Source organism: Ahaetulla prasina, chromosome 5 (assembly GCF_028640845.1).
Source record: "Ahaetulla prasina isolate Xishuangbanna chromosome 5, ASM2864084v1, whole genome shotgun sequence".
Taxonomy (NCBI): domain Eukaryota; kingdom Metazoa; phylum Chordata; class Lepidosauria; order Squamata; family Colubridae; genus Ahaetulla; species Ahaetulla prasina.
In genome coordinates this window covers 108,526,277-108,547,682 of record NC_080543.1, presented here as the reverse complement: position 1 = coordinate 108,547,682, position 21,406 = coordinate 108,526,277, and the positions used below count along the sequence as shown (strand labels likewise).

At 41.0% G+C, this 21,406-nt stretch overlaps 2 protein-coding genes across 3 annotated transcripts in view; one reads left to right on the top strand and one right to left on the bottom strand.

Moving 5' to 3' along the window:
- Positions 1-21,406, bottom strand: part of ITGBL1 (integrin subunit beta like 1) — a 218,778-nt gene that overhangs the window by 7,068 nt on the left and 190,304 nt on the right. For both annotated transcript variants that reach the window (XM_058184760.1, XM_058184761.1), the window contains exons 8-11: positions 17,662-17,778; positions 8,048-8,194; positions 3,040-3,153; positions 1,414-1,572 (exon numbers count right to left, since the gene is read on the bottom strand). In XM_058184760.1, the coding sequence (XP_058040743.1) occupies positions 1,481-1,572; positions 3,040-3,153; positions 8,048-8,194; positions 17,662-17,778 (470 nt within the window). In that variant the 3' untranslated portion in view covers positions 1,414-1,480. The remainder of the gene's footprint in view (positions 1-1,413; positions 1,573-3,039; positions 3,154-8,047; positions 8,195-17,661; positions 17,779-21,406) is intronic.
- The window catches only part of NALCN (sodium leak channel, non-selective), a 463,243-nt gene continuing 459,768 nt past the window's right edge, over positions 17,932-21,406 (top strand). Inside the window, exon 1 of the mRNA XM_058184759.1 lies at positions 17,932-18,129. Coding sequence (XP_058040742.1) covers positions 18,073-18,129 — 57 coding nt within the window. The 5' untranslated portion in view covers positions 17,932-18,072. The remainder of the gene's footprint in view (positions 18,130-21,406) is intronic.

The window sequence follows — 21,406 nt, the reverse complement described above, 5'->3', positions numbered from 1 at the left end:
AACAAGAACTCAACAGCAGTGTTGGCAAAGAGGACAAAGAAATAGCAATAGAATTATGCTGAGAAAAACAAGCATTTAAGCAAACATTGTTATGCTTGCAACCTGTGCCTAAATGACTCACATAGAATGTATTTTTCAAGATTCAGGTACTTTATTTTTTTTCCCTTAAAAAAAGCAGGGGATGCATAAATCAAGATAAATGGTTTGATTTCATTGCTAATCGTGTGAAAGGAAGCAATGTTTTATTGCAGGGAGGGATGTCCTTAAATGCTCCCACTCTATCCAGCTCTTTCCCCCAAGTTTTGCAGATAAGTGAATGAAGATTGATAGTAAACTAGACAGCAAGCAGCTTTTGAAGGGATCTATGTGAAAGTTTTCAAGAGAAAAACCAACGGAAGGATCCCCTCCATCAATGTCACCACCAATTCAGTCATTTTGCATAATCCTAAACCATTTTGAATTATTTCACTTAAAACAGTTTGCCATTACTAGAAACTGAAATTCAGTAATCCAAGTACCATATTTTTTGCACTATAAAACGCTCTGGACTATAAGACACATTTAGCTTTTGGGGAGGAAAACAAGAAAAAAAATCTGCCTCTGCCTCCCAGCAATTTGCCTCTTTGCAGAAAACAGCCTGGTCAGCTTCAGCACATCCTCCTGGAATTCTGCCAATCAGCTGTTCCAGGCTGCAAGGATTGCTGCCGCCGATCGCTGTCGCCGCCTATCGCCACCTCCATGTGCCCCATTTTTGGCCTCCACGTGTCCCATTTTTGGTTCATTTCAGGTGGTGGGGATCGCTGCCACCGCCACCACCATTTGGCAGCTATAGGAAGTGGTGGCAATCCCCGCTGCCTGGAACAGCTGAAAACAGGACGCGCAGAGGCCAAAAATGGGACACGTGGATGCCAAAAATGGGGCACGCAGAGGCAGTGATGGGCGGCAGCAATTCCCGCAGCTGGAACAGCTGATCGGTGGTATTCTGGGAGGCCGATCCAATCACCAATCAGCTGCTCATGCTAAGTCAGGCTGTGCTGAAGCTGATCAGGCTGTTTTCTGTTTGCTGCAAGGAGGCAAATTGCTGGGAGGCAGAGGCCGAAGGGTGGGGGCTGGTGGGTGGGCGGGGCTTTGGCAACATTCGGTCTATAAAATGCACAGACATTTTCACCCACTTTTGGAGAGGGGAAAAGTGCCTCTTATAGACAGAAAAATAAGCACGGTACATTACCGTACATAAATCTTGTCTCATTTGTAGCACACTTAAAAGCTATGCGAGAGAGAGAAAGAATACATATATATGCAGAGTTAGAACCAAAGAGCCAAACAGAGGTGCTCATATACTGTATTTTAAGAAATATTTCACTGAGCTGATTGATTAGGATGGGTAGGGTTTTTGGGTTGTGTTCATCTTACATTTATGTAGTCTAGCAGCCTCATTTTACACCACGTATCTGTCAGTGCTCAGTGTTTCGTGGCAATGTTAGGAATATTCAGTCCCAAGCCAGATCTCACAAGCATTTCCAGTCCAACCTTCCCAGCACTCGCAGTTTCCACAATTACATATACCATTTCCTGGAACAAAACAACATATCCATAATTGAAATTAAAAATGAGCTGCTCTGCGAAAGTATAAACCATCATAAAAAAATAGCTTTTATTTTTCTTTCTACATATTTCCCCCTTCTGCCTGGAACTGAAGCTCTCAAGGCTTAAGGCATTTATTTTCTCCTTAGATCCCTCCAAACTGTTCAAAATGATGATCCTGAGAGCCCCAAAATTGATTATGCCGGATCACACATAAACCCCTTTTGTATCTCTGTTTTAAGGAAATCTGATGATGAGTAAGAAGTGAGGTAAGATGCCCTCGGAAGTAGTAACTGCTTCAAAGTAATTCCCCAGGCCAATTCTAGCACTAAGAATTGAACTTACGAGTGATTGTGTGAAATTGCAATTGTGCACGTGTGTACAAGGGTGGTGTTGTGTCTGCGCCCCCCGAGCCGGGCCCCCTGCCAGAAAGTGACTTGGAAAGTGAGGGGGAAGGGCCATCAGGACTTACCTTGGGAGCACCAGCTTCCCTGGCTCAGCTCCAGGAGCCAGAGGCAGGCCAGGTGGAGGAGATAACAAGGCCTCCATCCCCTGACTCTTTCCCCCCCAGGCCACGCCTCCAGACCCAGCTGATGGCAATCAGGCCTGGCTGGACCCTAGGTTTTGTAGGCAGGAGAGGCGGGAATAACAGAAGCAGGGGTGGGGCAGGCCTAGGAAGTGCTGAGTCATGGAGCCACACCCCACAGGATATAAAACCAGCGAGGCCTGCTATGCCTCTTCGTAGCAGGCAAATCAACTGCTTAACTAGAGCTGAAGTACTGTTTGCATCAAGGGAGATAACAGAGTCACTTGGCAGACGCTCGCTAGTTTGCTGCCAGAGCTGATAGTGCCGGCTAATTAAGCCATTGCTCGGATGGAGGCGAGGGGGGACAGAACAGGTGGGAAAGAATGATTGTGATATTTATGATAGCATATGATACGGTATTTATGATAGTGAACATTTATGATATGATAACCGTTATGACAGCCTCTGTGAAATATTTGCAGTTCTTGGGTATAATGGAATAATTTACTCCTTCCTCTTTCAAAAATCAGTTTTATAAGGGGAACTGAAAGGATAGGAAATAGGCAATCAATTCCAGTTTTTTTTTAAGCATTCCTAAAAAAATCTCTCTCTCTCTCTCTCTCTTTAAGACTTGGCTTCATACACATAGCCCCTTTCTTTTCCCAGGTCTAATTAAGAGGATTTCCTTCACTTATTCATGAAGAAAGACTGTCTTTGGAAGTCAGGAAGCTATTTTTCTCATTCATTTAGAAATCTTTGTTTCGTAAAGCAATAATTGCTTAAGGGTGCTTTGCCCCTTAGTTTATAGCACCTGCTCTGAACTCAAGAGGCTATTGGATGGATGAGAGCATGCAATGTTTTGGGAGCCACTGAAATGAAATGTGTCTTCTTAGAGAGCAGAGAGGTTGACTGTGGAGATCATACAACACCTGTGCAAATAAGGCCATCATATTTGTCACAATCCCGGTCATCGCATTCGCAGAATTCTCCTGAAATGTACCGTTCCTGGGAAGAACAGATGCATTTTCCACAGTGACAGGAACCTGAAAGCACAGAAAAATCATTACTGGCACTCAGTGAAGAGCAGAACTTTTCAGTCAGGCAGGGGACATCTTAGGTAATCAGTGCCTATCAATAAACGATTGTCTACAAGGAGTTCATTGTGATAAAAGCCTATTGGTGAGAAGGATATTCAGGGGTGGGGGACCTTTAACTTGAAGGGTGCTTTTTTTTTTTTGGTAGGATGCTCTATAATTATTTCCCTCCATTTTGATTTAATCAGGGATTGCTTAGAAGAAGGACATTTTGTCTTGGTTCCAAAGCTCTAAAATCAAAGCCATTCTTCTCTGCGGGATTAAGGGAGAGTGGAAGAAGGCATGTGAGAAGATTTAGCTAAGGTAAAGGGAAGAGAAAGGACAAAACCTCAAGGTTATTGAAACTACAGAGATGTAATCAGGAATAAAAACAGAGTGAAGTAATAAGATCAGGTCTCACTGGACTGTATATAGCTGTGTGGAAACACAATCCTGCTCACGTATCCCACTTGCTTTTCTTTTGAGTACTTTTTCCCTCAGGACAACGTACACACATTTGGGCATTCACTGCATGAAAAGAACATGAAACGTCTAGGGCAGGGGTGTCCAAACTTGGCCCCTTGAAAGAGTGGTGGACTTCAACCCCCAGAATTCCCCAGCCAGCATGAGCTATAAATATGAGCAAGTTACTGGCTGGGGAATTCTGGGGGTTGAAGTCCAGCACTCTTCAAGGGGCCAAGTTTGGACACCCCTGGTCTAGGGTTTCAATCTGTCAAGTATGCTTTACCTGAGGCCATACGACACTGTAACGAGAAGTCCCATCTTTTTAAGCAACTCTGCAGGAAAGAGTTAATTCAAGAATGGTCTTCAAACTAATGATTTGAACAGGTGTGCAGACATGCTAAAATCCCACTGAATAGCAAACAATCATCTTTGAATCAAGCTTGACTCCCGATGACGTTTCTAGTTTCCATACGATAGTAAGAGATGCAGATTCCCATCGCCTTCTTCCAGTAGGTTTCTAACTCCATCTAACAAAAAATATCTGGTATTTCCTGGAGTCTCCATCTAGGTAGTAACCAACCAGACCAATCCTACTTTGTTACCATACTCAGACAAGAACGCAGTTTAGTTTACAATTTACAATTTAATAAGTTTAAAATTTACAAGGAGCTGATGATCCAGTTCTACAGAGGAATTATTGAGTCTGTCACCTGCACCTCTATAACTGTCTGGTTCGGTTCTGCAACCCAATAAGACAGACACAGACTTCAGAGGATAATTAGAACTGCAGAAAAAACAATTGCTACCAAACTGCCTTCCATTGAGGACCTGTATACTGTAAGAGTCAAAAAGAGGGCTGTGAAAGTATTTACAGATCCCTCGCATCCTGGACATAAACTGCTTCAACTCCTACCCTCAAAATGACACTATAGAGCGTTGCACACCAAAACAACCAGACACAGGAACATTTTTTCCCAAATGCCATCACTCTGCTAAACAAATAATTCCCTCAACACTGTCAGACTATTTACTAAATCTGCACTATTAATCTTCTCATCGTTCCCACCACCCTTCCACTTATGACTGTATGACTGTAACCTTGTTTCTAGTATCCTTATTATTTATATTGACTGTTTCCTAATATGATTTGATTGCTTATTTGTACCCTATGACTATCATTAAGTGTTGTACCTTATGATTCTTGACAAATGTATCTTTTCTTTTATGTACTCCGAGAGCATATGCACCAAGACAAATTCCTTGTGTGTCCAACCATACTTGGCCAATAAAAAATTCTATTCTATTCTATTCCATTCCATTCCATTCCATTCCATTCCATTCCATTCCATTCCGTTCCATTCTATTCTATTCTATTCTATTCTATTCTATTCTATTCTATTCTATTCTATTCTATTCTAGTTTTTTCAAAGTCAGCTGGATGCTGCCACATAGCTAGGCTTCCTCTGCAAAACCAACGAGCCAATAAAACTGCAATCCAAAAGTGAAGTTGTATTGCAGTTGAACCTCAGTTTATTTTTAAAATGTATTTATATCTTGTAAATGTAAATGTGATCGTGTGTGGACTGTGGGGAGGACTGTAATGGCTGCAACTTCAAGAACAGTCAGAAGTCTAATTTTTCAGTGCCATCATAACTTTGAATGGTCACTGAACAAGAACTATATACCGCTTAGGTCTGCTACCCCAAAAGTGTAGCCTGATAGTTATGTGGGAAGCATCAGCAAAATCAAAAACAGTTAACCAGCACAATGAATCCAAAGACTGACAAAAATGGAGGGATAGTAAGAGGAAAGGAGCAATAGACAATGATTTACATTGGCTCTATTTCTATTTCAAAAAGACACAGCTTTCTAGGGCCATATTGTGGATAATTAGCATGGCTAATCCCATAAGAAACAGCCTTTATTTGTTCTGGTATTAACTTACTTATGAACATAATGACAGCAGAAGAGAGATGGAAAATAAGACACTGTGGGACCCCTCCTCTGTTCTGCACCATGAAGGAAACAAACTACTGAATGGGATGATGTGCCCAACTTTCAATAGGAATATATATATATATTTTTAAAAAGCACATTCCTTTCTATATATTGTAGAGAAAAAAATGAGAATTCTTTAGCAAAAGAGTTAAAAACTTATAGACAGTGGTGGGATTCAAATAATTTAACAACCATTTCTCTGCCCTAATGACCAGCTGGGTAGGCATGGCTTGGTGGTCATGTGACTGTGTGGGCGTGGCCAACTCAACATCACTCACATCGATGGGTGCTTCGCCTTAGCTGTTACAATGTAATAAGGGTTAACCAGAGAGGCAATTTCTGTAAGCAGGGCAATAAAGATTAGGCTACAAACAGCACCAGAATGCTTCCTTCCTGCCTTCCTTATAGAATTAGCCCTGTAAAGTGGAAAAAAACAAAATAAGATTTCTTCCAACAACCAGTTTTTCAAACTGCTTAGAAACCGGTTCTCCCGAATAGGTGCGAACTGGCTGAATCCACCACAGCTTATAGAGAATCAGAAGGAATCTAATGGGAGGCAGGCTTTTTAAAGTACAGGTAGTCCTCAACTTATAACAGTTCATTTAGTGACCGTTCAAAGTTACAACGTCATTATGATCATTTTTCACATTTACAACTTTTGCAGCAGCCCCAGGGTCACGTGGTCAGAATTCGGATGCTTGGCAACTGACTCATAATGGTTGCTGTCTTCTGGAGTCATGTGATCACTTTTTGCAACCTTCTGACAAGCCAAGTCATTGGGGAAGTCAGATTCACTTAACAACCATGTCACAAACTGAACAACTGCAGTGATTCATTTAACACCTGTGACAAAAAAGTGGTAAACTAGGCAAAAATCTCACTTAACAAATGTCTCTCAGAAATTTTGGACTCAGTTCAAGACTACCTGTATCTTTTGTAAGAGAACTCTGGATATTTTAAATTATTTCCCTTCCTACTATGTAACAAAGTCTCACCTCACTTCTGGACAATCAAATTTATAATATAAACTTAGAATAATAAAGATGGAAGGAACTTTGGCAATCTTCTAGTCCAACCCTCTCTGCTCAAGCAGAGGCTGTCCAGTCTCTTTTGGGAAGCCTCCAGTGATGGAACACCCACAACTTTGGAAGGCAAGCTATTCCATTGGTTGATTGCTTTCACCGTTAGGAATATTATCCTTAGTTCTAGAACGCTACTCTCCTTGGTTTGTTTCCATCCATTACTTCTTGTCTTGCCTTTTGGTGCTTTGGAGAATAGGTTGACCCCCCTCTTCTTTGTGGTAGTCCCTCAAATATTGGAACACTGCTATCATGTCACCCCTACTCCTTCTTTTTATTAGACTAGACATATCCAATTTCTGTAACCAGTTTTTGTATGTTTTAGTCTCCAACACTACTTAGAACCTGGACCTCTTTTTTGACAAATCACATGAAAAAAAAATTTTAAATGTGATTTTGTAAAAAAAAAAAAAAAGAAAAGAAAAGAAAAGAAAATCACATGCAGTCACACACACAGACTCACACACACACCACACTTTACAATAAATAAAGCACAAAAGGATAGCTTTGCTGTGATGGTGTGTGACATCCATACAAATTATAATCAAATTCTGCAATGCTGTTTTGCCTGCCCCAATTTCCCAAAATATTTGAGGAAGGATGGATGCATCTCTGTATTCTTAGGTTAAGCATCTCCACCAAACAGAAGAAGTGTTATAAAAGACTGGATTTGTTCTTCAAAAAAATAAAAGTATCATTTCATCTTCTACTTCATCTTAGAAGAGTCTTTCTTCTCCCCTGAATTCAAGGCATGACCCTAAGCCCTATTGTTGCAAATGCCACTGATCTTCAAAGATTAGGACCAAAATATAATTTATAATGAAAGCTGATGATTACAACATGCTAACTTATAAAACCTGTAAAAATAAAAGAACTGAGTGAATTTTTATGAACATGAATTGCACGAGCAGTGCAAGAGAAGGCATGTGGGTGGTGGACAAGAACGTTTCCATTCTGCTCAAAAGCAATTTTCCTTCTTAGAAGTTTTGCAATTGTAGAGTTGCCTGCTGCTAGTAGCACTTAAAGCCTAATGCTAAAATATATCCCATAATACACAATGACCCCATATTGATATATACACCCACAAGGATCTCACCAAATGGAATGGCCTGCTGTTGGTAAACAGTTCCTGTGGGTAAAACTTCTCAATGCAGTGTGGAGTATTTCACCACAAGAATGTTCTGTGATATAAACATTTTGAAAAGCTTTTTTTTTTTAACAACAATGGATTACCAAAGGAAATGCTTCAAGATGTAAAGCACAAGTTGTACTTTTTTATTCTTCAGGAATAGAGCCAATTGAAACATCCCCCACTTACTTACCCTTTCCGGAGCATAATATGCCGTCAGCTGATTCACAGAAACTTCTGCTCTCATCTTCGGCCATGTTACATTTCCTTGGGTGTTGACACAATTTTCCAAACCATCCATCCTTACAAATGCAGCGACCACAGGAACAGGTCCCTTGATCTAGATAAAAGGAGAATCCCTAGGCAGGGACTTTAATATGCAGAGGAGATTATTTACCTTGTCTTTTCAGAGGGGCTCGCGAATTTGCATTTATTTCTACCTCATACTAAGGATGTGAGGTGGTTTAGGCCAAGGGTCCTTAACTTTTTCATTCTGCGGACTGGTGGTGGTAGTAACTTCAGCAGTTTCGGTAGCAGGGTGGGGCGGGGAGAGGAAATGGTTTCACACATGCAACCTAAATCCTGTGCGGTCACATGCTCGCCTGCCATTTTGGCGGCGCAGTTTCCAACGGGCCACAGACCGCTTCCGGCACCTGCTCCCTCCCAACACTGTGTTTTTTTGTCATGTACTGAAGTTAGAAGGCAAAACCATTCTGCTAAATGTCAGTGGAAGAGGCTTATCAAAAATCTTGTTCAAACTCCTAATGCAACTGCCTTTTGTTTTTAGGTTTTATTGATTTTATTATAATTTCTTTGATTCTGTCCAGACCCACTGAGAATGTGAAAGCCCCTGATGAAATTCTTGTTTACAATAAAGTTCCATGAACTTATCCTGGAAGATAATGGTCTTATCTCCAAATAGGTGCTTGAGCCAAATCAAAATCGTTGCAACTGCACGTAAGTAACAAGAGTTTGCAACCATCTGTAAAGGGAAAAGATTCTGTCTTTCTTGCCTGTTTCGGAAAAGGCAGCATTCAGCAGATGCAAGGGTCTCTATTCAAAGGAAATAGAGTGTTTTTTGCCAGTTTTAGAATGCATTTCTAATTCTTGCATTGTGCCAAAATGGAAGATGATCACAGCCTGGATTGGAGAATGATAACTGAATAGGAAAATCTGAAATCTATTCTCTTGCCCCACCCTTCCTATTGAGATTTAGGATTGTCTTTCTCCCTTCAAGATACATTAAGATGGATAATGGATGGGGAGATTTCGATTTAGCCACATGATGCAAGACTTTATCATATTCCTTCTACTCTATGCTACTTAAAATGAACTTGTTTAGTGAAAACACTTGGAAACAAAGGGCTCTTCCACATACAAAGATCAGATCTTTGTGTATCGAACTTTAATACAATTGAACGAGTCCAGAGATATTTCACAAGAAGAGTCTTCCACTCCTCTGCTCGCAACAAAATACCTTATGCCACCAGACTCGAAATTTTGGGCTTAGACAACTTAAAATTTCGCCATTTTCGATGTGACCTAAGCGTAGTACATAAAATCATCTGCTATAATGTCCTACCAGCCAATGAATACTTCAGCTTCAACCAAAACAATACAAGAGCACACAATAGATACAAACTCATGGTAAACCGATCCAAACTAGATTGCAGAAAATACGACTTCAGTAATAGAGTTGTCAATGCCTGGAATGCCCTACCTGACTCTGTGGTTCCTTCCCCAAATCCCCAAAACTTTTATCTTAGACTGTCTACTGTAGACCTCACCCCATTCCTAAGAGGTCTGTAAGGGGTGTGCATAAGCACACCAGGGTGCCTACCATCCCTGTCCTAATGTTTTCTTTTAGTCATACCCTTTACATGTGTTTATAATTATGTTTACACTTGTATCTGTCATAAAATGCATGCTTGATAAAAATAAATAAAAAATAAAAATAAAATATCTCTATAATTCCATGTATCTCACAGTGGTTTTTGCGCTTGACCTGATTAACTTCAGTGGTTAATTGCCTCAGCTATTCCACGTAGAATGCAATGAAGATGGATTTATGCTATTGTGTACAGCTGTGCAGTACACAATTCCTCCTGAGGGGAAATTTCTACCATGTCACAGTTCGTAGTTCCAGGAATATCCTTTCTATTCTTAAGAGAAAACACCATCGCTCCTTGCTAGCATTCCTCTCTTGTAGGCAATCAGTGAAGAGCTTATGTGTTGTTGTTTACTGTTTTTTTTTCAGCAGAGAAAGCAATGCAGCGAGGGAGGAACAAGCAAGGGAGCAGAATCTTATTAGTTGCCATTTTTAGACACCCCACCCCACCCCCAATCCCAATTTCTCACTTGGCGAATTAGCCAGTTCACAAGCAAGAACAGAAAAAGATGGAAAGTGATACGGCATTGCAAAGATGCTACTGATATGAGAGACAAAATATCTGGCTGATCTTCAGTTCTCTTTTTATTTGCATCCATATAAAACTGCAAATATGCAGGACTCATTTTGCCTAGCACTATCAAAGGACCGGATGTGGCCAAGAACTTAACTTTTATTTTAAATAAAATGCCAATATGGTTAAGTGGATGGTTTGTCCATCAAGGTGAGTGGTGTTTAATCACTCTTTAAAGTGCTATGCTACTTCCAAAGCAGAGGTGGACAACCTCTTCCAGCTGGAGGTCACAATTTTAATGAGTAATTGCAGTCATGACTAACTCCGTTTTGGAGAGGAGGGTCCTGTCACTCATGAAAATACGTGTTTTATATCAGAAGTCATTGAGAAATCACCTGGCTGTAAAACATATCCTTGCAAATGTGCTTCTGGCTATGGAATCCTAGATGATCCAGAATTAGAGAAAAACGAGGTAGGGAAAGTCTGCAGATCAGGATTTCTGAAATTCTTTATAATTCTTTTAATAGCACTTCCACTCTGGCTCATGTGCTCAGGAAGGAGGAGATAGGGCAGAGGTGGGTTTCAGCAGGTTCTGACTAGTTCTGGAGAACCGGTAGTGGAAATTTTGAGTAGTTCTGAGAACTGGTAGTAAAAATTCTGACTGGCCGGGCTCCATTTATTCTCTGCCTCCAGAGTTCCAGCTGAAATGTGGATTTTGCAGTAACCTTTTCTTTTGTTCCCTCCTCCCACTAAACCAATTTGGTCCCATTCTGTTCTGTTTCCAGGGAGTCGCCTGCTGACAAACAAATAGACAGTCTTGAGCCTTCTGTCTGTCTGTCCATCAACAGAATAACTTTCTGAAGACCACATAGAATGGGTTTACATTTGTTCCACTGAGAGAAATTGGCAAGAGAAAAGCCAGGTTCAAAGGTAGGCCAGATCCAGAGAGGAACTAGGGGGAAAACACATCCAGAAAATCATCCTCAGTGCTGCCCTACTGGAAAGGCACTTGGGCAAGGTGTCAGCTAATCTATTTTAAGCCCCGTCCTCCCTCCCTCCTGGTTGGGTAAGCTAGGAAGGAGCATGTGCTTCTCAGAGGTGGTATTCAGGCGGTTCAGACTGGTTCACCTGAACCAGTAGAGGAAATCACAGGTGGGCCTGGCCACCCGCTCCGGCTCTATGCCATCCCATTTAGTCACGTTTGTGAGGCTGAGCGCATGCATGGAAGGCACACGTGCCAGCAAAGTGCATGCACCGAAGGCCGGGTACATGCGTGGATGGGGTGTATGCGAGCAAAGTGAGCGCACACCCGTTCACATTTGCCAACCCCTAGGGAAGGTAAGTGAATATCACCCCTGGTGTTTCTGTGCTTCTCGGGGTGGACCAGTGGTGGGCTCCTGCTGGTTCACACTGGTTCTCTTGAACCGTATGTTAATTTTCTGAGCAGTTCTGGAACAGATTTTTGGAAGAAATATTTTCCCACTTTACAGGGCTAATCCTGCAAGGATCGCAGGAAGTAAAGATTCTAGTGTGCCTGTATTTGTAGCCCAAACTTAATTGCCACCGCTGCTGCTTTAAGTGTTTTCAGAAACTGGCCAGACTGTCTATCTGTAGCTGAGCATCTCCAGAGTTTCCCCCTCCCCCTCTCTGAGTTTTTTGTGGTACTTTTATTCCTGGAGCTTGAACAGCTATTAACAGAAGGGTTGGCATAGCCATAGAAGAAATGGCTGAGAGGCAGGATGCAAGCTCTGATTTTTTTTACTGCCTGTTTGAGGGCATGTGATTTTTCCTTAAATCTGGATTATTCCCTTAAAATATCTTGTGAGGTGAGTGAGACCAGCTGGTATCTTTAAGTGGTGCAAATGGATCTAATGATTGCTCCTCCTGGATGCTTTGTCAGTTCACTGAGCACAGGAGTCTCTTGTCTACGGGGATTCTTCAGTCATCCAGGTCATGGTTGTCCCAAAGGTGCTTTTTTCCAAGAGGCAACTGGACTTTCTTGGGATAGGAGTTTCTTTCATTGCTTCAGAGTGGCCAAGCTACATGATTGCTCACTGGTAATAAGTGGATCCTCCTTCCAATTTGTTATAATTTTCTGTCATGATAATATGGCATAGTAACATGGCACCAATTGTAGAAAGTTAGCACCCACCCCTCTCCTAGAAGAATGAAATATTTTGAAAAATATTAAAAAGGAAGAATATATTTCCCTGGATGAAAAATGGAGAAACATGTTTTCTTAGAGGAAGAAAGCAGCCCCTACCTTCCTTAATAGCCCACAGCAGATGTCAGCACTTAAGAGATAAAGAGATAGATAGCTATATTCACAGACAAAAATTCCCTGCAGCAAGGTCTGAACAAAGACAGAATGGGATTAGCCCTCACTCAAGATGTTAATTTGTTAATTTGTCTCTTTAGCTCGGCATTTTGTAGCCCAAATATGCCCACCCACTTTCTGGAGATCTTAAATGACCTCTCTGCTAAAGGGTTTCACTTTATGATCAAGAGTAACTTGGCTGCTGGTAGTTATCCTTGTATTTTTAACTATTTTAATTCCTCAATGTGCTCTGGCACCTGCCTGATTTGTAACTCTGGGTTGCAGGTATTGCTGAGAAAAACGAAGGTATTCAGACAGAATGGTTTAGGTTTCCATGATGGGCTGTGACTCTGTGATCTTCAGTGTGCATTCCCCCATTTCTAATCTAATGATTGGTATTTAGGGCAGCTTTTTGCAAGCAAAGAAGCTTTTTACATTTTTGTACAGGTAATCCTTGACTTACAACAGTTCATTTAGTGACCATTCAAAGTTACAAGGGCACTGAAAAAAGTGACATGACTGTTTTTCACTCTTACGACCGTTGCAGCATCCCCATGGTCACGAGAGGCTGGGCAAGGCTAAGCGCACCTCGACGTGAGTGACATCAAGTTGGCCAAGCCCACTCAGTTACATGACCAGCCATGCTTACCCAGCCGGTCATTAAGGCAGAGAACCAGTTGTTAAATTATTTGAAGACCACCACTGGGGTGCACATACCTACAACTGTACCCAGTCACAATACAAGGGAAAAACCAGAAAGACACCCATGCATGCATATCTCATCTTAGTTCATTATATAGAAGAAAATGCAGACACTTCCTATGGCCAATGCTGGTAAAAGGGCTGAAACATTTGAGAAGCCACATGTTGCATGTTTTCCCTAAGTTGCATTCATCTTAAATAAGTTCATCAGCTAGGGTTCTATTTTGATTAAGATCTTCTGGCTTTGATGATTTACATCTTAGAAATTCCCTATGAATTATTGTTTATGGGGCTGCCCTTGAGAATGTATTTAATAATACTAATGCTTTAAAAAACAATCTAGATCTAGAATGATTTATTTCCAGTCTTTTTCCCCCCAAGAGCTCATGGTAATAGAGACAGAATCTCCCTCTCTAATTTTTCTACCATTGTAACAGTAGGTGGAACTAAGAGAGACTGGTAAACAAAGTTACCCAGTTTGGACCTGCCTGAGTCACCCTCAAACATCTGAGTAACTACAATGTACTTATCAGTTCCGGAGAGCAGAATTCCAACATTTCCCTTGGTATAAGTGGTCTTTTTGTTTAGGTAAAGGTGACTCTACAAGGTGAAGCTCAACTCCAGTTCCAGCTGTGAAATACAGTATATGCTCTCCAAAAAGTCTACTTTGGTTCTGCTTCAGTGCCAGGCAAAGATCTTTTTCTTCCTTCCCATCTTTTATCCTCTTTATATCTCTGTTGTGCATTTATTTTTAGATTTTCTTGTGATGCTTCTTTTAGCATTTCCTTTTAATTGGCTCTTGTTTTAACTGGATCTAGCAGGTTGTTTTCCATTTGAGTTACACGGACTTTATTGATGTTTCATTCTATGTCATCTTAAAAATGATTAGCTAACTAGGCAATTATTAAGTCTCAAAAAGTATCTGAAAAAAATAAATGACAAGTCAGCTCAGGTAAAATATTCTAAATGCTGAAAGGACAGTTTACATTATCAAGTATATTATTTAACTACCCTATATTATTTCCTACCATGGCAAACTTTCTTTCCTCCTGGGATATTTTACTTCTTTGAGGAATTTGAATAACACAGCACATTTTTCGGCATTCAGCTCATGAAGGAGAAGGAGAAAACTACATGATGAAATAAGTTCCATTCCAATCAAGGGCACCAGTTTAAGTGTGAATATGTTCAGAACAGAACAAGGCATGTAGATCCTCAGTTGTTTTCCCTCTTTAGATCTTGCTGAAAATGCACTATTTTTTTCTTCATCCAATGATGGACAGTAGCATTTTTAGGACTTTGCAAGTATGCAAGATCATGGATGCTTATGCCCTCATTCGTTACATTATCTCTTTATATTTACCTCACCCTAGAATTGGAATTGAGCTATAAATCAATATCTGCTTGTGAGAAAAGCAGAAGACAATTATCCAGTTCACCTCCACCTCCATTTACTTTTTCAATAGGGATTAAGTCTTCCTACCAGTTCTCCAAGATTACTCCTAGCTTTAACTCATTATGCTTTAAGCTCTCATCCTTCCCATGAAATCAACAGGAGCTGAACTCCACTACTTGTTAACATTTGCAGAAGAAATTATGTTGAGGTTGGCATAACTTGAGGCTAAACGGATAGAAGCAGCCTGAAAATAAGACATTTTATGCCTATGCCTCTCAACATAATTAGTGGGTTTCCCAATATCTTCTATGTTGAAAAAGACATTTTTTTCTTAATAGGTTTTTTCCCCTATATAAATATAACTTTATATTTTTGATGCCCAAGTATGACTCATACTATAAATGAGTAGTAAATATTTTAAGAAATCTGATTAATGGTATAATAAATGGGTGGGTTGTTTTGTTGTTTATGCTGGAATTGCATAAGCAATTTGTACAACAGCAAATAGAATATGGATACATAAAGCTATTGTAAACTTCCCTGAGTGTTTTCATGTGCAAAAATTCAGGGGCCGAGCTACAATGAAGGTCTGAATTATTAGATATGTAATGATAAACCGCTATAGTGCTGATCTCAATCTCATGCAGAATTTAATTTCTGTATTTAAGATTTCTAGTACCCACCTTTTTTCCCTAAACCATTACAATATTGAGATTTTATCTTTCTGATTAATATATCTATTTGAAACTGAAGTAGAGGTTTGTGTCAGAGCTGAGAATCAGTAGTGACTGGCAAACAAAGCTCCTTTTTTAGGCTATTCTTGATCAATATACATTTGTTTAACTTTTGGTAGCTTGTGAAGAAATAAATAACTTTAAATAATAAAATATCCCAATTTTCTCAATATGTCTACATATTTATCCCCCTCAAAAGCAGGAAAAAAATCCATCTATTATTCATATCAACATACAGTGTTTGTCTGGAAATTTTAACTTACAACTCCCATCAACCACAATGAACATGGCCACTGCCTGCTCATCGGTTTAGCTTCTTCGTTGATTTCATTGACTTACAATTACAAAAAATTTAATGAGCGTCTGGTTCTCCTAACCTGTGAATTCACTTCCACCAGTCTCAATGAGTTAAAAAATAAGGAACAGTGTTTGGAACTGTAGCCCAACAACAACAGTAGGCTCACAAATTTCCCATTGATGAACTATAAAACAGACTTTGTTTTTGCTTGAAAATGTTTCACTTCTCATCCAAGAAGCTTCTTCAATCCTAACTGAACGGTGGAGGGTGGAAAGATTTCTATTCCTTGCAATCGTTAGGAGGTATGGAACCTTCTTGGAACTGCTGAAAGGACCATATTTAGGGGTGAAATCCAGCAGGTTCTGACAGGTTCTGGAGAACCAGTAGCAGAAATTTTGAGCAGTTCGGCGAACCGGCAGCGGAAATTTTGAATAGTTCAAAGAACCGTCATATACCACCTCTGGCTGGCCCGAGAGTGGGGCGGGAATAGAGATTTTGCAATATCCTTCCCCCAGGAGTGGGGTGGGAATGGAGATTTTGCAGTAACCTCCCCCTGCCACACCCACCAAGCCATGGCCACTAAGCCACACCATGTCCGCAAAGCCATGCCCACAGGACTGGTAGTAAAAAATTTGGATTTCACCACTGACCGTATTGTAAATAGCAGATAGATGGTGTTGTATCCCTCTCCCTCTGTTGTGATAGGGTTGTTCAAATACCACCTACTGTGTTTCCTGTTTACAATGAAGTCCTTTCAGCGGTTCCAACAAGACTCCCTATCCGTTTGCACTATTTCAGTGACCCCCAAGGACCCTGATAAACCTCCAAATGGCCTCAATGACTCTAAGAAAGAGTGGTGAAGACCAGATAACTGCAAGGAATATAAATATTTCCATCCTTCACCATTCGGTCAGAACTGAAGAAGCTTCTTGGATGAGAAATGAAACACCTTCAAGGAAAAACAAAGTCCAGTTGCCTTTTGAAAAAAAGCACCTTTGGGACAACCATAACGTGGATGAATGAGAATGTCCATAGACCTGTAATTAAGCAATTAATGCTGCATAATTTTCTCTACAAAGAAATATACCACATTTTGTGTAGCTTTGAGGTTCAACTGCAGGTAATATCATGGGTATCCAATTTAGAGTCTAGTTAAGCTTGATTCAGAGAATCATTGAGCACAGCCTTGCAAACCTACCTTTCCCACCAATATTTACCTCTGAAAACAAGGCATTCACTATAAACGTCAGTGCCCCCTAAATATATGCAAAATATGTTTTTACTGAATATACACCAATGGCTCATCCAGGTTTGAGACAGCAGAGTAAGTACCCTTTCAATAAAGGCTCTGGCACCACCTTCAGATGTTCAGATGTTGAGAAACATGGAAAGAACACACATACACATATTTATGTTCTCCATTTCACATATGAATGCGATGACGCTCAGACTGGAACTTTAAGATAGCAAAACTTTTTAATATGGAGCAGGCTCCACATGCTATTTTTAGGACTAGGGACAGTTTGCTGAATTTCAGTTTCAGTTTATAGCTGGTGAAGTGCACAGCACAGGCCCTTGTATGCCCTCATCTTTGCTATTCCTTCTGTTTCCCCAAGATGTGAATCATTGAGCATATGGTAGCCCATTCATTTAATTCAGATGATAGATTCCGAGTCAATATCTCCTGTTTCTTTCAAATAATTTAACATTTTTAGAAACAAAACCGTTTGTTTACATTGCTTATTTTACAGAACATAGATATTAAATCAGTTATTTATTTCATTTCAGAAAAATGGACCATGGTAAACACCTGTCTATCTCCATACTGTACATACATTCCTGCCTCTTAAAATAGTTACTTTCTTTATATTATCACAATGATTCCAAACCAGAGGGAAAAAAATTGCATTTTATAACCACAATTATTTCATCCAAAATCCATATTAAAATTGACCTACCATTGCAGATATTGCCATCGTTGTCTTCACACTGTCTATCATCACACTCACAAAGTTTGCCGTGTATTTTGGACTCTCCAGGAGGAAAACATGTACACCGGCCACATTCACATTTTCCTGTGAGAACAGTCATCTCTCATTAGTCAAATCCAGCAGCCAAGGTCAACTTGTTCTTGTCTATGACTCAGCTTAGCAAATTAACAAAGAAATATAAAGATCACCCTGAAAGAGGAAGGCAGAATTGCTTGTAAAAGAGACATTTTAAAAAGATAACTGTGTAAGAGCTGTTTTGTGTTACAGGAACACAGAATTCTCTTAACCACATCAGGCTGTTCCTTTAGTTGAGTATTGCTGGCAATGGCTTGCTATGCTTAGGACAGAGGTTCATCTCATCACCTCCTGCTTTCGTACATGGAGATGCTAAAGAGTAGACTTGGATCTTCTACCTGGAAAACAGATTCTCCACCAGTGAGTAATTATCCTTCATTATCCCAGTGGCTTGGCTAACCATTTCCCATGGTGTCTTAACAACCTATTGCTGCAATATTAAGAACTCTTCTCCCTACCTAATATTGCCTAAAGGCAACTTTTATCAGTCCTACCCTCTCAAATGTCATTAGAATCTACCAGAAAGTGAGAGGAATGGGAAAGGAATGTATTCAGAATGCTTAAGCCAACCAGATAATACCAAGCAAGAGTTAAATCTCTGAGATTGTGTGAGGTAGTGATTCAATAGTTTTAGATGAGATGGCGGAAGAGAGGAAACTGAGTTCAGGCTGTCCTCTTGATTATTTCTGGTGGTGTGTGTGAAGATGTTTTCTACCTGTTTGGGTGGGAAGGTTGGAGGAGTGAAATGTGCTGTAGTGGAGCACAGTATACCGGAGGATGGGTGCAGTTGTTGCTTTGCCATGTTTGCTACTTTGCTGCCTTGTTGCTTTATGGCAGATGTGTCAAACACACAGCCCATGGGCCAGATCTGGCCCGCAATAGGCCCAGAGTTGTCCCATGGGGCCATACTGGAGATGGCGAGGGACCAGCCTATGCTGCCCTGGCTCATCCCGGCCATGCCTACCCAGTCAGCCACGACGACCAGGCTACACCCACCCCAGCTCCCCAAGGGCAAACAAAATCCTGATACGGCCCGCAATGGGGTTGAGTTTGACACCGCTACTTTATGGCATTTCCACATCATTTTGTCAGTTGTGCCTGCTAAGTTGTCCTGGCTTCTGCCAATGGCTTTTTTGAATCATTGGTTATTGGATCTGGCAGGACTTTTGGCTGCTTACTGGAGGAGAGATGGGATCTGCAAGATTGATTTCAGTCAGTGGTGATTGGGGAGAAAAGGTCTCATCCTCAGCCCAGAGTGACACAGGATTTGGTCCTCTCTCTTCTCTTATTTAACATCTCCACCAGTCTGCTGAGTGAGTTCATCCATTGCCACTGTAAACTGATGGTACCCAATTATATATCACAACCACTGGCAAATTAAGCCATGCCGTGGACATCATATCCTGGTGCCTGAAGGCCGTAAGGGTCAGGATGAAGTACAACAGACTTCAACCCTGGCAAGACTGAGCTTTGGGGCCTATCAGTTTTAGGATTATGTCATCTTTGGTGCTGGATGGATTGCATGCACAGCTTTATGCCAGGCATCAGTTGCTCCCATTCATAGATGGTGGAGCTTTGCTCACAGTCACTCATGACCTAGTCACCTCTAGATTAGATTATTGTAATGTGCTGTCCTTGGAGAGTATCTTCAGCTGATATAGAATGCAGCGACACAGTTGAAAATGTGTTCCTGGAAAAGCACGTCACACCTCTGCTCTGCCAGCTGCAGAGTTTGCAGCTACTAGTTTGCTTCTGGCTACTAATTTGCTTCTGGGTCCAATTCAAAGGGTTGTTGTTAACCTTTAAGGCTCTTCATGGCATGGGACCAGGTTATCTGAGGGTCTGCCTCTTTCTGATTATGTCAGCCCATGCCATTAAATATAGAAGAGAACACATGCTACAAGCATCTGTAGGAACCTACATTTGATGTGTCTAGGATATCACTTTTCTCTACCATGGAACCTATTTTATGAAACATTGTCTCACCCCTCCCATTGAGGTCAGGTTAGGTCCATCCCTGTTAATGTTCTGGAAGTCGCTCAAGACCCAGTTATGCTTCATATAGAACCAATGACATCTTAAGATGGTTCCACTATTGATATATTTATTCTCTCTGTGTTTATGGCTTGTACATTTTAATATATTTTAATCTCAGTAATGATGATTGTTTTATATTTTTATAATGATTCTACAAGTAATCCTCGACTTACAACAGTTTGCTTAGAGACCATTCAAAGTTACAACGGCACTGAAAAACGTGACTTATGACCATTGCAGCATCCCCATGGATACATGATCAAAATTCAAATGCTTGGCTATTGATTCACATTTATGACAGAGGCAGCGTCCCTGGGTCATGTAATCCCCTTTTGCGACCTTCTGACAAGCAAAGTCAATGGGGAAACCTGGTTCACTTAACAACCGTGTTCTTAATTTAACAACTGCAGTGATTCACTTAACAAATGTGGCAAGAAAAGTCATAATCTGCCTATTCCAGGTTCTTGGAAAGGACTCGCTAAGTAGACAAAAATGCCAAATCCAATCTAAAAATCTGGCCGATTGTATAACGAACCGATATAATAAAATCCCCTATCTTCTAATAAACTGACAGTCCTATAAGGTAGACCAGATAAAGAAACAGACTGGATGGGCCTAAAGTTACTTTTAATTAAACAGCTATTGCAACAGAATTTTGCAAGACTGAATGTGTTTTCCTCCCTTCCTCTTTTATCTTTTTTCTTGCCCTGGGATCAAGCCTCTTTTATCTGATTGTTGCCTTAGTAACAGATCTTCCCTCTGTCCTTCAAAGCCACCCTCTACACTCTTCATATAAACAAATCAATAAAATTAAGGGCAGTGGAACTAGGAGAAGTCTGTCAATCAAACAGGAAAGTTATATGGACTATATTAGATAGAAGGAATAAGATTCCACATAATTTATGTCTATATATTTATCGTTATGATACAGTAGCAAATAGTTACGGATTTGGATATATACATCTCTCTAGATATGGGTAGAGAGGTGTCATGGCCCCTTCAGAGTCAAGTTCAGAGAAGGAGTTGGAACTGGAACTGTCCAACAGGGAAGGCATGCCAAGGGTTGAGGATGATGTTGTCCCAGGACCCTCAGGATTGGGGGAGGTGGTTGACCAGATGGAAAGCTGCTGCCTGCATAGACACAGGGGAGGATCGGCTGCTGACCGACAGTGGTGCTGATAGGCAGCCAATCTCCTCTGATGAGGAACAGCTGTCTACTCCCCTTGATCCAAGGGCCAGGAGATGGAACGTAGGCAAGCCCAGAGAAGGGCTGCAAGGCTACTTGGGAAAAGGTCACCCCACCCCTCTTCACAAGGAACACCTGGAGGGGAGTAAGAGAAGAAGCCGTGGGAAGTTAGTCTTTGCCAGGAACCATTGTTTACTTTGGCTTACAGTCCCCTAGCTTCATGCTTGTTTGCCTTGCAGTGCTTGGAAGATTGCTCTTTCCATTTTTGTTTGGATCTAGCCCAGTGATGGTTAATCTTTTTGGTGCCAAGTGCCCAAAGAGCACGTGTGCACATGAATGCACGTGTGTGTGCCCAAACCCCCAAAATGCAAGGTGAAACCCCTCCCCATGCATGCGCCCCCCGCACCCTGTTTT